At 51.4% G+C, this 14,832-nt stretch overlaps 9 protein-coding genes across 9 annotated transcripts; 5 read left to right on the forward strand and 4 right to left on the reverse strand.

Moving 5' to 3' along the window:
• Positions 1 to 6: 6 nt before the first annotated feature.
• Asppvi_008238 (putative glucokinase) lies at positions 7 to 1,621 on the reverse strand (the record flags this gene model as incomplete). Its single annotated transcript, XM_043304112.1, has 2 exons — positions 7 to 1,448; positions 1,498 to 1,621. 2 exons carry the CDS (start codon positions 1,619 to 1,621, stop codon positions 7 to 9), a joined length of 1,566 nt encoding a protein of 521 aa, XP_043160047.1.
• Positions 1,622 to 2,076: 455 nt separating this feature from the next.
• Asppvi_008239 (uncharacterized protein) lies at positions 2,077 to 3,120 on the forward strand (the record flags this gene model as incomplete). The annotated part of the gene is made up of 2 exons (XM_043304113.1): positions 2,077 to 2,397; positions 2,818 to 3,120. 2 exons carry the CDS (start codon positions 2,077 to 2,079, stop codon positions 3,118 to 3,120), a joined length of 624 nt encoding a protein of 207 aa, XP_043160048.1.
• Positions 3,121 to 3,162: 42 nt separating this feature from the next.
• On the forward strand, positions 3,163 to 3,535 carry Asppvi_008240 (uncharacterized protein; the record flags this gene model as incomplete). Its single annotated transcript, XM_043304114.1, has 2 exons — positions 3,163 to 3,208; positions 3,237 to 3,535. 2 exons carry the CDS (start codon positions 3,163 to 3,165, stop codon positions 3,533 to 3,535), a joined length of 345 nt encoding a protein of 114 aa, XP_043160049.1.
• A 2,373-nt stretch (positions 3,536 to 5,908) lies between these two features.
• Positions 5,909 to 6,610, forward strand: Asppvi_008241 (ubiquitin carboxyl-terminal hydrolase; the record flags this gene model as incomplete). Its single annotated transcript, XM_043304115.1, has 1 exon — positions 5,909 to 6,610. One exon carries the CDS (start codon positions 5,909 to 5,911, stop codon positions 6,608 to 6,610), a length of 702 nt encoding a protein of 233 aa, XP_043160050.1.
• Positions 6,611 to 7,567: 957 nt separating this feature from the next.
• Asppvi_008242 (uncharacterized protein) lies at positions 7,568 to 8,065 on the forward strand (the record flags this gene model as incomplete). Its single annotated transcript, XM_043304116.1, has 1 exon — positions 7,568 to 8,065. One exon carries the CDS (start codon positions 7,568 to 7,570, stop codon positions 8,063 to 8,065), a length of 498 nt encoding a protein of 165 aa, XP_043160051.1.
• A 556-nt stretch (positions 8,066 to 8,621) lies between these two features.
• Asppvi_008243 (acyl-CoA thioesterase) lies at positions 8,622 to 9,071 on the reverse strand (the record flags this gene model as incomplete). Its single annotated transcript, XM_043304117.1, has 1 exon — positions 8,622 to 9,071. One exon carries the CDS (start codon positions 9,069 to 9,071, stop codon positions 8,622 to 8,624), a length of 450 nt encoding a protein of 149 aa, XP_043160052.1.
• Positions 9,072 to 9,896: 825 nt separating this feature from the next.
• Asppvi_008244 (pseudouridine synthase family protein) lies at positions 9,897 to 11,524 on the forward strand (the record flags this gene model as incomplete). Its single annotated transcript, XM_043304118.1, has 2 exons — positions 9,897 to 10,139; positions 10,190 to 11,524. The coding sequence occupies 2 exons, from the start codon at positions 9,897 to 9,899 to the stop codon at positions 11,522 to 11,524; spliced, it is 1,578 nt and encodes a 525-aa protein (XP_043160053.1).
• A 423-nt stretch (positions 11,525 to 11,947) lies between these two features.
• On the reverse strand, positions 11,948 to 12,750 carry Asppvi_008245 (60S ribosomal protein eL32; the record flags this gene model as incomplete). Its single annotated transcript, XM_043304119.1, has 4 exons — positions 11,948 to 12,056; positions 12,110 to 12,231; positions 12,346 to 12,470; positions 12,711 to 12,750. 4 exons carry the CDS (start codon positions 12,748 to 12,750, stop codon positions 11,948 to 11,950), a joined length of 396 nt encoding a protein of 131 aa, XP_043160054.1.
• A 357-nt stretch (positions 12,751 to 13,107) lies between these two features.
• Positions 13,108 to 14,363, reverse strand: Asppvi_008246 (Gfo/Idh/MocA family protein; the record flags this gene model as incomplete). The annotated part of the gene is made up of 4 exons (XM_043304120.1): positions 13,108 to 13,957; positions 14,013 to 14,191; positions 14,243 to 14,268; positions 14,333 to 14,363. 4 exons carry the CDS (start codon positions 14,361 to 14,363, stop codon positions 13,108 to 13,110), a joined length of 1,086 nt encoding a protein of 361 aa, XP_043160055.1.
• Positions 14,364 to 14,832: the final 469 nt, after the last annotated feature.

The following is a 14,832-nucleotide window of genomic DNA, read 5'->3' on the forward strand; positions in this document are numbered from 1 at the left end:
TTAGTTCTAATTACTTGTACACTGACTTGCTGCCTGTGCCATCAGGGCAGCACCAACACCGGACCCATCTTGTGCAAGACCTATGCGGATCCTTCGCTCACCAGCTTCTCCAATTTCAGGTACATCCCTCACTGCGCCACGCATCTCGGCCTCGAAGCCCGGGTAGAATTCGATTAACGAGCCATCAGCTCCGATGTCGATGATGTCCTCGTTCAGACTGGTCTGGAGGTCTGTATGCCGTGGTAGTGGTTTACTGGCAAGCCAGCTCATTCCAACGCAGCTCAAAAATCGTCGCCAGCGGGGAGCTACAAGGTGCCGCCTGGCGATGGGGACAGAAGTCCTCTGTCTTAAGCGCTTATTGGAAATTTCGAGGCGCCCGCTTTGGATGATGATGGCTGCTAATGATGCACCTGCTAGACGTGCTGCTCGTCGTGCAATGGACGAGGCCAGTAGTCGTATAGCCTGAACATCAACTTGGCTGACATTCTCTGCGGCCAGCCTGTCCTGAATGAACTTTTTAGCGCTGTCGACATCGTCGGGATCGATCAAGGCAAGCCTCGACAGAAAGGGACAATCGATGCCGCCTGGCTGAAAGACCTTCGAGTTCTTGTCGACCTTCATGTCAAACGCATCCGCCTGCAGCAGTTGGACAATCGCCAGCCGGAGTAGCTCCCCAAGGTACAGGCCCGAAACCCTCTTTTCGAGCATCTGTGTGCCCGGATCGACCGACGTTGCGTCGAGGGCGTCGTCGAATGATGTCCGCGGTAAGACTTCCATCTTGTCGTCGAGACAGCCCCATTCCGTATTCATCACCATGATGTCGTCCGCGCTTGCCTTGACACCGAGTCGACGCACATTCGCCAGCTTCTCGACGTATGCGGCGTTGGTCCCCGTCCCGAAGATGACCGCACCGAGTGTCGAAGCCTGCTCACCCCGCTGGCCCGAGCTATACGCTCTTGTCAGGAGCGTGCCAACACTGTCGTTTGCCAGAACGGTCACCACAACCGGCAACCCCAGCTCATCGATGGCCTCTTGCAACATGACGCAGGGATCTCGACCTACGGCATCGGGGATATCCCAGCCTTTGTCCCAGTGTAGAAGACGCCCGCCAGCGAGGGACGTCTGCTCGCAGGTGAAGCTGAACGTGAAACCCAGCCTGTACGGCGACTGACTAGCAGGTTCCAGATACGCATCGATAAATTCCTCTATTCTCTGCGCTATAAATTTAAAGAGAGGTCGATAGCTGCTGTTAACCATGACATTCGGCGGGACGCTGTGCTTGCTCTGCGTTACGGTAAAGGTAGAGTCCCCATGCAAATCGACAAGGCATATCCTGCAGTTGCTACCGCCGAGGTCAACCGCGAGGATCCGGCCTTTTTCCTTGCCTGTGGGCACGCTTCTCACGTAGGAGGGTAGCTGCCAGACGCGATGACTGGCAAGGCCATCCCCTGGAGCTGTCAGCATCGTGTACACCATGAAGATTTCAGTCATTCTCACTCAGCTGGCGGACGAAATGTCTCGTCACTCGTCTGACATGCTCAGGGCTAAGGTCAAACTCGAGAGCAATCTGCTCTGCTTGCTCTAGCAGGTTATTTTGCTGCTTAAGGGTGGCTTCGGACATGGCCTACACGGAAACAGGGCTGTTGAAAACGAGACGGCGACTATCCGCGAGGCTCGCATGACGAGATGAACAGATGATAATATCCATGGTGTCAGCTACTGGCACACCCTCCTCTCGGCAGACAAGTATGGTGAATGCGACAGTTGTGTCGTGTTGGTGGCTGTGGATACGGCAAACTTGACTTTGGCGGACAAATCGCCGGAGATGACCGGAGCCTTTAAGTAAGCCTTGATTTACTCACCGTTTCCGCTTAGGGAGTAGATACTTCTGTTTTCCCTGTGTCGATCGTGATTCTGATTTGTGAACTCGTGCCGTAACCCCAGTACGACGTATTATGTATGTGGATCATGCGTTAGGGAATGTTGGAACAATCCATCCTATCCCTGATAGCTTTGACTACGTTGCATTCTGAAACTGATATTCCACCCCACCATCCCCCCTGAGGCTCCCCAAGTATGCAACCACGCCTGCGCTACGACGATGTCGCCTGGGAGAAAAGCGAAGCCATCGTTGATGGATGGATTCGTCAGTTTCTTGAAGCCGAGGTCTTACGAACGGTTGGCACATTCTTGGTCAGACACCATCGTCCCGGCGATGCTGTCGAATTCAGTTTCCTGGAGAAAGGCGCATACAACGTCTGTTTCCAGATGAAGTACAAGCATGCAAACACTGCCGTAATCCGATTCCCCCAGCCAGGTGCCGCCATCTTTCCTGAAGAGAAGGTCCGGAATGAGGTCGCTACCATGCGATACATTGGCGACCAGACTTCAATCCCTGTTCCTTTTGTCCACTACTGGGGACAAGGAGGGTCCTCTGGGATTAGGTCCTTTCATTATTATGGACTATATTGACCATGATACAAACATGTATGATGCTCTTAACACGCCTGGGTGCCCGAAGGAAGATCGTGGAATTCTTGACCCGGACATCAGTGAGGCAATATTGGTAGCTCTTTACGGAGAGGTCGCGAGTATTTTGCTTCGGCTTTCTCAACCATCTCTACCCCAGATAGGGTCACTAGACCAAGTCGACGACTTCACCTGGAATGTGACACATAGACCTTTATCAATGCCTTTGAATACTCTGGTTCAGCTGGGATCCTTACCCCAATCCAAACCACCGACCACGATATTTGACACACATCCTCGTACTCTGAAGCACTAGCGGAGCTACACATCGCTCACCTCATACACCAGCGCAATGATGCAATCGACTCAGCCGAAGACTGTCGGCGCAAGCTTGTTGCTCGATATCTTTTCTGCAAACTCGCCCGAGAACATCGTTTAACAGAACGGTTGGCATCCTTTGATAAAGGCCCGTTCAAACTGTGGTGCGACGACTTCCGCCCAGCTAACATCCTCATGAACGAGGAGCTGAAAATTGTCGGGGTTGTAGACTGGGAATTCGCATATGCGGCCCCAGTCGAATTCTCCTTTGGGCCACCTTGGTGGCTTTTGATTGAAAAGCCTGAATACTGGCCTCGAGGGCTTGACGACTAGTGTCGCGAGTATGAACGTCACCTTCAAACCTTTCTCAGCGCAATGAGGTACCAAGAGGACAAGGCAATTGAACAGGGCTGGCTGAAGAGTACGCGGCGACTCTGACCCGATGCAAGAGAGCTGGGAGAGTGGAGACTTCTGGACTGCGTATGCGGCAAGGAATAACTTCGCCTTTGACTTGATATACTGGCACAAGATTGATCATCGATTCTTTGGGCGGACCTCTTCTCCCATCGACGATGTTTGGAAGCAGAGACTTGATCTCTTGGAGCCTGAAGAGAGAGCTGATATCGAAAGATTGTTGGCGATAAAGCTCGAAGAGATGAATACTCGGGCATTGGCTTGGGATCCGGACGATTACACTAAGGAGGTCGCAGAGAAGGGCTCTTGGGATAACGCAGGCCGACAGTACTAATCAAAGCTCGCTAGCAGGAAGTTCAAACCTCTTCGTCGTGATCGTCGAAAGGAAATGGTCGAGTAAGGCAGTCCGCCCGAGTTCACTCTTAGAGTGTTCTATCAAGCCCGCCCTAATAGATTGTGCAATGGCTCTTGCCTTTTCAAGATGCTCATCGTCAGGGACCCAACCCACAGCATCAATACCTATGAGATCTCTCTTTTCCGCAAGCTCCTGAAGCCTTTCCCTTTGATCATGGTCTTTCGTGCATTGCAACGTCTCTTCTTCCAAGAAGTGCACAGGACGGTCAACTGTTCACTTAATACGCATGGGTCAGTTTGCAAACCTGCATGATCGCATATCTCGGAGATTGAGAATCGCCTTCCCCAGGAGGCTCCGCACGGTTCAAAAGCTTTTGGCGGAGCGTCGAATTTTGTCTCTCAGAGCGTTGAAGTGACGCGACATCTGACGCATGGCTAGTGCAGCGTAGTAGAAATGGACAAGGCGTCTCCGCATGGTCTCCTAAATCAGCACTTGCTCACTTCAGTCACTTATACACTTGCGTTAGTTTCTAGAAGGTTTCTACAAGCTGGCGGTGAACCTTGCAATAGCTAGCATTAGTGAGCTTGAAATGACGATAGTCAAAGTGCGCGGATGCTTCAAAATTGCTACCTTAACCAGCGAAGGAGAATCTGGTTGAGCTCAGAATTCAGATCTCGACTTGGGCTCCTTGAGAATAGCCTTAATTATGCCCTCATGCGCCAGGCTATCTCTGGCGGTCTTATGATCATGAACATGACTGAGATTATCAATCCTGTTCATCCTGTTTATCCTGTGGTTGCCAGGATTGACGCAGCACTGACAGAGTCATTGATCCTTAATCCTTACGTCTAGGATTTGGGTCCAGATCTCTATCATGAAAGACGAGAAGGTGAGAACGACTTTGCAAGGAAGGAGATCAGAAAATGACAGAAGACAAGAAGCAGTCATCCAGATGATTCAACCAGCCGCTTGAGGATCCGGGGAAACGTGCATCAGTGAAGATCTCTAGGTTCCTCATTGTGATTTTATTGGTTGATGTGAGAGCTGCTAGAGGAGTAAAGCTGCAGAACGCAGATCGGGGATCCACCAAATAAAGTATCACCAGATGCAAAATACTCACTCAGGTGTGATCTCTTCCTGGTAATTGTTACCCATTCTGAATTCTATATTGAAAGGCCATAGAGATTGCCTGATGATTGCCTAGCTTCAAGGAACCTGATGAATGGTGATGGAAGACTTGCGGACGACATGCGCTGCATTTTGACAGGCAATGGGAGGATCATCCACCATATGCCACTGAACTTTGGAGGAACTCTACCTCCACGACAGTCCTCAAAACTCATTATACGTCTCATGCAAATGATGATGGGCTACATCTACGGAGTACTTGAAGCATAAAATTGGCCGTCCAGGCCGGATTCAAACGATCGACACGACCATGTCTGTTCCTGTTACGGGTGACGGGCTTTGACTTCTCAAAGGATGGCGCTGGGTTGGATAATCTGAAACCCCTATTGATTGAGTTGATGAAAACTTTTAAGCGTCAGAGATGGAATATCAGCGGAGGACACCTGTTTCCGGATCAACACTGATTGCCACGAAGGTGGAATCTGCATAATCAGGCATCAGGATTCCTGCATCGAAGTGGATAGCAATTGATAATGCAATGCTGATGCCCACTCTTTGCCAAGATGGCCTGATTACTCTTTTTTTTAAGTGTTCACTACTCACTCCTCAGCTGCTTTACGGCAGTTTCCCGACAGCCACTGCTAAGTACTAACGGCTAATTCCATTAGCGTGCAGGAAGTTGGAACATGCTAAACCCACGACTACGGAAGAAAAAAGCAAAAAGCGCATCTACTAGCGAGGCTGGCACACCTGGTCTGATAGTAAAAGTCGAATTAATCGACTCAGTTAGAGAGGTATGACGATGAGTGTGATATAGAGTGGAATCTTAAGAGAAAAAAAGAAAGCCAAACACCAAAAACAAAAAAAAATAAAAATAAAAAAAAAATAAATAAATAAATAAATAAAAAAATAAAAGGTAAAAAGAAAAATCCCGCACGATAAAAATACTACTATGGAGCATTCGTGTGGGTCTCGGCTTTCCCGCGGCGCAGAGTTTCCCCTTTGCAGCTCCACCGGCGTAGCATTTTGTTTGTCCAGGTCGCCGGAATTATGGGGACGGTCAATCCACCCCACCTTAAACTCCCCGTTCCACACCAACATTCGTGACTTTTCGACGGCCTCCATCTATTGATTCCCCAAAATGGAAAAGAAGACATGGGTAATGCTTGGTAAGGGACCTAAGCCCTCATGGTCCACTTGTCTTTGAGTAGAAACTCATCGCAAATGGCAGAGAACAACCCCGATGTAATGAACCAATTGGCAGCGAAGTTGGGTCTATCGTCTGAGCTCCAGTTCTACGACGTCTATTCTCTGGATGAACCCGAACAACTCGCACATATCCCTCGACCTGCCCTGGCTCTGCTGGTCGTCATTCCACTTACACCAGCTTGGGATCGAAGTCGCAAGGCCGAAGATGCTAACAAAGAATCCTACACTGGCTCCGGCCCTGACGAGCCGGTCATTTGGTTCAAGCAGACCATCGGCCACGCCTGCGGCTCGATCGGTCTGCTCCATAGCGTGATCAATGGTCCGGCCGCCGACTTTATCAAGCCTGATTCCGATCTCGCGGCGATACGAAGCCTCGCCATACCTCTGGATATGACGAAACGCGCCGAAATGCTGTACAACAGCGAGCCATTCGAACGTGCTCACAAGTCAGTCGAGCAGGCCGGCGACAGCTATGCAGATCCGACGAGTGAGCGTAATGGTGGGCATTTTGTGAGTTTTGTCAAGAGCGGTGGGAAGCTCTGGGAGCTTGAAGGGTCGAGGAAGGGTCCTCTGGAGAGAGGAAGTCTTGCTGACGACGAGGACGTTCTCAGTCCGCGAGCGCTTGACATGGGCATCAAGAGGATCATCAAGTTGAACGCGGATGGAGGAGGAGAGAGCCTTCTTTTTAGCTGCATTGCTTTGGCTCGCAGGCCTTAGGCTCTGACTAAATTGATGTTTCATATTGGATAGACTAGATACTAGGCTATCTACCAGACTACCACTCTACTGATATTAACTTTTCTAGAGAAATCCTGAAATTAGTTATTACTAAGTAAAAGGATCCATTCTTTGTGGTCTAGTTCTTCTAGCTTGGTTCGTCCCTGTTTAGGAGTGGAGTGATCCAGACTATCAAATTTTTTTACGCCGTCCGGGCGCTGACCTCAGACCGCCTCGAATTGTGCGAAAACGCGCACACAACGATCTACATTTAAAGGCGTTTGGCCTTAACACTCCTTCTAATACCTCAATTTCTCATCCTGCATGATGTCTTTTCTCCTTATCGTCCAGTCAGAGTCGATATTTTCCCCATGCGCTCTTGACGAGCTGTAACACAGGGTGACTGCTGTACTTCTCTCTGCCACATTCGGGGCTCGATCGCCTTTCTCTATAGCTACCTTCTATCAGACTATCACTGCGTTCCTCTCCTGTTTCTGTCCAGGATATTTCTAGGAGATTCGAGCTCCGTCAGTCGTCACGCCTCCTGGGCTGTGATACACACCGCATCATTATTGCAGCCAGCGCGTTGTCGTTGCTCCTGATCCTGACTCTGACCCTGCTCTCAAAAGCAGCGAAGTAACAAGCGATCGAGATCCCTTGGACGAATCCCATTCGCATTCTCAGTCATCAGGGACTTTGGTCCTCAGACATTGGTGTCGCGCCAGTGACAGAATCACCGTCTATCCCTGTTCGTCTTCTTCCAGCCACTACGAATCCCTTTCGAAGTACGACCGTCACGATGGATATCGACTTATGACCACGCTGTTTCCCTCATCTCATTTTTCGAATCGAAAAAAGTTCCGCAACTGAGCGCTTCCTTTGGATTTCTACTATTCTTCTCCATTTTGTCCTGAACCGTCCTCTTCTCTGTTCGTCCTCATTCAATATCTAATACTCATGGCGCCGAATCTCTTCATCTGCCTTCGCGCTGTCTTCTGCCCGACCTACTGGTTCCAACGGGGCGAGCGCATTCAGGGATCTATTTCCCGAGAGGAACATTGGGAAAGCCCTGTTCCTGGCACCTACAAACACATCCCCGGTCTGGGATGGCATCTCGTCCACAAAGACGGCAGCGAATACGAGGAGAAAGTCCCCGTCCCACTTGTCTACTGCCGCATTCTCCATCGATTCATCTTTGAGCACGAAATGGAAGACAGATGTCGCTGGCAGTCGGTGACTCTGCACGAAGGCGCGAAGCCGGAAAAACTGCTCTTCTTCCTTCTGGACGATGGCTACACCTGGGTCGCCGGATGGGACGCCAAAGGAAAGTTCATCCCTGGCCCGTATCAAAAGTGGTACTACGACCATGGCACAAAGACGATGCAGCGCGCCCTATCTCCACCAGAAAGCCCCAACGTCTCTCGGTCCAGCAGCATCGTCCCCAAGATGGGTTAGCTCGGCTGTACCTTGGGCACATCATCTCATCACTCTTCAACTCTTTCACCTCTTTACTTCGACGACTACCTTATCTCATAATTGTCGCCAACAGCGTTTCAGCGGGTGTCTATTTATAATTGTTCTTGTTTCCATCGCAAATGACTTGCTGATACAATAATCGGACGAAGTGTATATCGGCAATGGATGATTTAGCGATGGCGTTTGGGTTGGGTTAGAAGGATAGACTTTCTTGCTATTGTTGCTTCGTCCATGATCTATAAAACAGCGTGTTGATATCTCACATATTGGGTTTACTTTGATTGCTAGTTGCTACAACCTGCTATCAGCAGGGGTAATGGAACACAAAAATTTCGGTCCCATTTGAATCAATCCAACTTTGGGAATCACTAGCTATTGACGATACGCATCACCGCCAGTGTCACAGTGTGATTTCTATTCCATGACTGGGTGTATGTAGGATCAGATGGTAAGGTAGTCCATCATCTGCAACAGCTGCCCCTCAGCTCACCACCACAATGATACTTCCTTAAAGCGCCGATGAATAATGAATAGGTCACAACTTAGCCCCCTCCCTAACAACCAACCTCTCCAACCCCCGTCGAACCCTCTCCTCCATGCCCCCCTCCGCCGGCCTCATCGTCTCTCTCGCACAAAACACATGCGTATACCCCCCGACAACCTTCACATCTTCCTCTCCCTGCCGAAACACGCCAACCTCATACGTCACGCTCGACGACCCCAGCCTCGCAACCCGCAGTCCCAAATCCAGTACATCCGGGTACGACACCGAGGCGAAATAGTCGCAGTACGAGTTGACCATGATCCCGACCTGCTGTGAGATGTTCCGCTCAGTGTCACTATCGCTGGCGGTGGACTTGTTCCTGTTGAACGGATCCATCCCGCACTCGGCTATGAGCCAGCTGTTTACGATGGAGTCGAAGAGCATGGCGTAGACGGTGTTGTTGAGGTGGGCGTACATGTCGTTGTCGAACCTGTCTTTCATTAGTGGTAGGTAGTAAAGGGGAGAGGATGAGTGCTTGCCATCGCGTGCGGTATTCCTGGTGGAAGACGTAGTCGCTTCTCTTGCGGCGCTTTTTGGCTTCTAGCTCCTCTTTGGGGGACATTGTGGTGCGATGTAGTGGAGTTATAGTGATGGCGGTTACTTGAGTATGCGGGTGGAGTTATATATACCTGACGATGATGATGTGTTCGTCAGGTTGAGCTCGCAATCCGAATTCAATTCCGGACAAATGCGCTTTCAATACAATTCTCTTGATGCAAAGTAATTCCTAGCTTCTTATAGAGAGTAGTTGTAGTGCTTTTGTATTTGTTTGCTGTTGCTGTTGATGTCGAGCTGGGAGAACCTGAGGCACCAAGGAGCCGAGGTTGAATTGCCAGCACATTTGATTGGCTGCATAATTTATGCGGTGTTAGTAATAGGATTGGGTTATGCATGTGCCTGAGGCGGGGAATGTGATCGCGACAACAGTCATATTGACAGCCAGATATTGCGATATGAATTGAATATGGGTATTTTAGACATTTAATATATCAAGATTGGACTGTATATAGAAATTTTAAGTATCGGACAGTATATAGCCAATTTATCCTGTTGTTGACTGGCTATACCTCTCAATCTGATTTCCCCGCAACGCTAATTTATTTTTTGATCTTTTTTCGGTGGCTATTTTTTTGCCTTCACCAGGACACAAACATACACGAACCTACAGGGACAAACACAATTACGAGAACGTGATATCTACCCCTGGCTCCATCTCCTCGCATTATTGCATATCTGCTGCGACGAGGCAGGATACCTGCGTCCAGCATGGCTGTCGTTCCTGTCGACACCACCCTCAAAGTCCCTCCTCCGGACCCCGTCGAAAAGCCCCCGAAAGTCGCCGTCACTCCATGCGATCCATGGCCGATCCCATACTACTTTGAAGGCGGCCTGCGCAGGGTCAAGCCCTACTACTACACATACAACACCTACTGCAAGGAGCGATGGCGGGGTCGGGAGCTACAGGAAATTTTCACGTCCGAGTTCAGAGATCGGCCGGCCGAGTACTATGTAGGTCAGGACTGTGAACAAGATTGAACGCGTTGCTAATGCGCATGCAGGTACAAGCCCTTGCGGATGGCAAGGTAACCGTCAACGGCAAAACCGCGGCCCCCAACACCGTGCTCAAGAACGGCGAGATCATCTCGCATACCCTCCACCGCCATGAACCCCCCGTCACCGGCCACGAGATTGGAATCATCCACGAAGACGATGATATAATTGTGATCGACAAGCCTGCGGGCGTCCCCGTCCACGCCGCCGGCCGGTACCACTACAACTCGATCGTGGAGATCCTGCGCTCGCAGCGCGGGCAGGAGTTCGTCCCACGGCCCTGCAACCGTCTGGACCGCCTGACCTCCGGGGTGATGTTCATCGCGAAGCACCCCAAGGGCGCGGACGCCATCACCGTCAAGCTGAAGCAGCGCACCGTGCAAAAGGAGTACATTGCGCGCGTCAAGGGCCGCTTCCCGGACGGCGTGGTAGTCTGCGACCAGCCCATCATGTCCGTCAGTCCCAAGCTTGGGCTCAACCGCGTGCGCGCCACCGGCAAAGACGCAAAGACTAAGTTCCGCCGCCTAGCGTACTACCCGCCTGCCTCGCCCGCCCCAGAACGCGACGAGAGCGAGGTGACAGCCAGCGGCGACCGGCCGGCCACGCCGCCGCCGCTGCTCGCCAACGAATCCGAAGGCTACAGCATCGTGCACTGCCTCCCGCTGACGGGGCGCACGCACCAGATCCGCGTGCACCTGCAGTTCCTCGGGCACCCGATCACCAACGACCCGATCTACTCCAACCGGCGGGTGTTCGGGCCTGACCTCGGCCGCAACGAGGCCACCGCCGATCGCGACGAAGAGATCATGGACCGGCTCTCGGAGATGGGCAAGACGGAGGTCGCTGACACAACGACGTACCGCACGCACCTGACGACTGTGCCGCCCGTGCCGCCGGGCACGCACCCGTCCGTCGTGGAGGAGATCATGTCGCGCGAGCACGAGGCCGCCGTGCACGACTACCACAAGCGCAAGGGTGAGCGCCTCTCCGGCGAGGTCTGCGACGTCTGCGGTACAGAACTCTACACCGATCCGGGCGTCCATGAGCTCGGCATCTTCCTGCATGCGGTTGCGTACTCTGATCTGGAGGGTCAGTGGAAGTATCGTAGCAAGATGCCCTCGTGGGCTATGCCGCCCAAGGGACTGGATGGGCCGCGTGAAGCGCCGGACTGGGTGCCTGTCCCGGAAGAGGAGGAGATTGTGATTGGCCAGACGCCAATCCCCGAGGGGATGGTTGTCGAGGGTTCTGATGAGAAGAGGGAGAATCCGGTGCTGGTGAGGGGGGTTGGGCTTGTAGATATCTCTGCTGCTCGGCAGCAGGAGTTTCAAGAGGAAGCGGTATGATACTGCATGATACATAGACGGCATGAAATTAGCTAAATAGATGAGACGCATTAATATATGGAGTTTACGTTGCACATTGACTACGTACAAGCTACGCACTCGTATGGCCTCCACGACATCTACATTGCCATAATAAATGCCCTTACACCCAATACATCCTACAAAAAAGCATGCATGATGCACATATCTTGAATCGTCATTGCCACGAGGATTTCACGACCATACATGGAACCGACAATCGACACCCTTTTCCGCACCCGCCAGAGGACACGGCCACGGACGCTCAGAAACGAGCATGAGGAAAGAGGAGGAAAATAAAAAGGACGTCCACCATCCGGCCCCCCTTCATGGTATATTTGTAAGAGGTAAAAGGCTAGGGTCAAATTTTTTCGTTCTATTATTTCATCATTCCTATTCCACCATTTACGCCTCAACGGTGACACGGCCCTTGGGGTTGGTGACCTTGACGCCGAGCGCCTTAGCCTTGGCAATGATGTCGACACGCTTGCGGGAAGAGACAGCGGAGGCGATCCTATTCCAATTCCATCAGTATGGGTTGCTTTTGTGCGGAGGGATGTAACGTACTCAGCAGCGTAGGTGCGGTTGTGCATGAGCAGCAGCTCAACATCCTTGGGGTTGTGGACGAGGAAAGCCTTGTGGCCGGAGGGCATCATGTGCTTGGTCTTCTTGTTGCTACCATAACCGATCTAGTCCAGAAATATCAGCATTGCAGTTCGCAAAGGTACGCCACCGCGATTCCAGATTTGTCTCGTCGAGATGATCGAATCTGATGCGGCTTAGGGTCGAGGAACTGAACGTACGGAAGGCATGGGGATGTTGCCCTTGAAGCGTCTGCGGACACGGTTGTCGATACCCTTGGGCTTGCGCCATGACTCCGGCACGCACTTGAAGCGGTCGGACTGGTGGCGGAAGAAGCGCTTGGTGCCTGTTCACATCCGTGTCAGTCCTCCTGATATTCCATGTGCTCGTGTGTGTCTGAATTTTCAAGTAATCATGCAACGCTCGCAACGAGAGGTCTTCATTCGGTCGCTGATTCCATCTCTTCTCTGAACTGTCTCTTCCAACATGTCCAAACCAAAACATCCATTCCTTGTATCTCTCCAGAATCGAATTTTGTGCGTGTGCTTGAGGTAGGGAAAGGCTGGCAGAGGGAGCTGGAACATACGCTTCTTGACGATGGGGACGTGCTTCTTTGCGAGGACCATCTTGAAACTGTCAGTACAATCTCAATGCATCAAATTGCAAACGCAATCCAAATTCAAATAATGAACATACCTTGTCGGTATCGTTGGGTCTCGCTGGCTGGCGCTCGAGAGTTGTCGTGACGATTCGAGTTCAATCTCAAAATTTCCGCTGAGGGTTGGCCGCCCGAGCGAGCGAGCCTGAGTGCAGCGGGGACGCTAGTGGATCGCTAAGCGAGAACGGGTGTTTAGGGCTTGGGCGGCTAACCCTCGCCAAGACTTGACTTCTCTACGGATGTACCTCTCTACCTATCAGATTAAGTTACTGTACAATACCATATTTGAGGAATTAATTGCCATGAAGTTGTATCTACGGAGTATCTACACTTGTAATTCCACGCTCTGTCTCTCGCCGCCTCTCTCACCACTGGTCAACATCTTCTCCATAATCTCCAAATCGGCCAACGCCTCTTCCGGACTCTGTCTCTTGTCGACGGAACCACCATTGGCAATAGTCGTAGCAAATACGGCGACCTCACGGCTAACACCTCGTCCGTCAAAAGCGAGCTCATTGCTCTCCCCCTTGACTGTTAGCCGGTCAAAGTTCAAGGCGACCACGCCTCTCTCGCAGTCAAACTCGAAAACCGAGTCATTAAACGCTGATCCGTACGACAAGGACAGAACACCCGTAGCGCCAGATTTGGTCTTCATCACCGCGTCCACCGTGTCCAGGGGAGCGAGGTGCTGCTGCTGGAGACAGGACTGTGCGGATAGCGTAGCGACAGGGTCACTCGACCCGAGAATCAATCGTAGAGCTGCTATTATATGGACACCGCCATCAAGAATGAACCCACCTTGATATCCGGGTGTTTGGCGCCATGCGGTTTCTACTTCGTTAGACCACGCACCAGATGCAATAAGACGTAGAGCGAAGTAATCTAACTTACTAAAATACTTCGAGTCCGTCGAGACCAGAGCGTGAGAATTCACACGGAAATTCTTGACCCGCCCCAGCTTCTGTACCTCCTCGGCCGTGCGCAGGAACTTGGTCATGTACCGGAAGTTCTCAGCGACGGCCCAGAGGACCTTGCTGGTGTCGATGTTGGCATGGTACCATTGCAGCAGGTCCCGCGCCGTGGCAATGTCCTTGGCAATCGGCTTCTCGGACAGGACGTGCTTCCCTGCCGTCAGGGCCTTGCGGATGAAATCCGGCTGGACCAGGATGGGGAGGCTATTTTCATTAGCCAGAGAGTTTGATCGTTGAGGGGGTAGAGGGCCAGACGCACGCGATGACAACCGCCGTGATGTCCTCGCGGGCGAGTAAATCGGCGTAACCCTTTCCGGCGCCAGAGTCCTCGGAGTAGAGGTCAACGCCCGTAGTCCCGTTTGCGAGATCCTGCGCGGATTTGAGGGATCGGGAATAGATGGCCTTCAGCTGGAAGTCCTTTGCTGCTTGGATTGCGGGCTATGACTGGTGTCAGTGTAGTCAGATCAAATGACAAGGCTGATGACGTACCAGATGCTCTTCACGAGCGAAGATGCCTGTGGTTTTTATCAGCTTTAGATCAAGGGCTGTTGAACGAAGTATAAATGGTAGTGGACATACCGCTTCCAATGATAGCCACGCCGACAGACATATCGATAGTTTCAAATGCAACAGATACAGACAGTATTGACGATCGACTGTACAGATGCACGACTTTATATATCTTGGAATAAGATTAGAAATCCGGTTATGTAGCATCCAGCTGCCATGCTTCTGGCGGCATTTCATTGGCGCCCCGATCTTCAGACCCTACGCTGGGCGGGGTGGAGTGAAAAGTGGAAACGACCCGGTGAAGACATCCAGCGTTTAGCCTATAGCCTAGACAATGACAACGTGGTGCGCGTGGGCAAACCGCGCTTCTAATGAGTCACTTTGAGGTCGAAATGTTAAGGAAAGGAGGTCATTAGTGTCATATTGTACTATTTCCACGGCCGTCCTAGTATGTAATGATCAACTGGGTGTAAATTGCTGAAGCATCAGCTATAACAACAGAGTAAATGCTCTCCAAAACGCCTTCCTGTCATAACAATGCTGGTCGTGGTCCTCATGGGCTCATAGCC

This window comes from Aspergillus pseudoviridinutans (assembly GCF_018340605.1).
Source record: "Aspergillus pseudoviridinutans IFM 55266 DNA, scaffold_5, whole genome shotgun sequence".
NCBI classification, from domain to species: domain Eukaryota; kingdom Fungi; phylum Ascomycota; class Eurotiomycetes; order Eurotiales; family Aspergillaceae; genus Aspergillus; species Aspergillus pseudoviridinutans.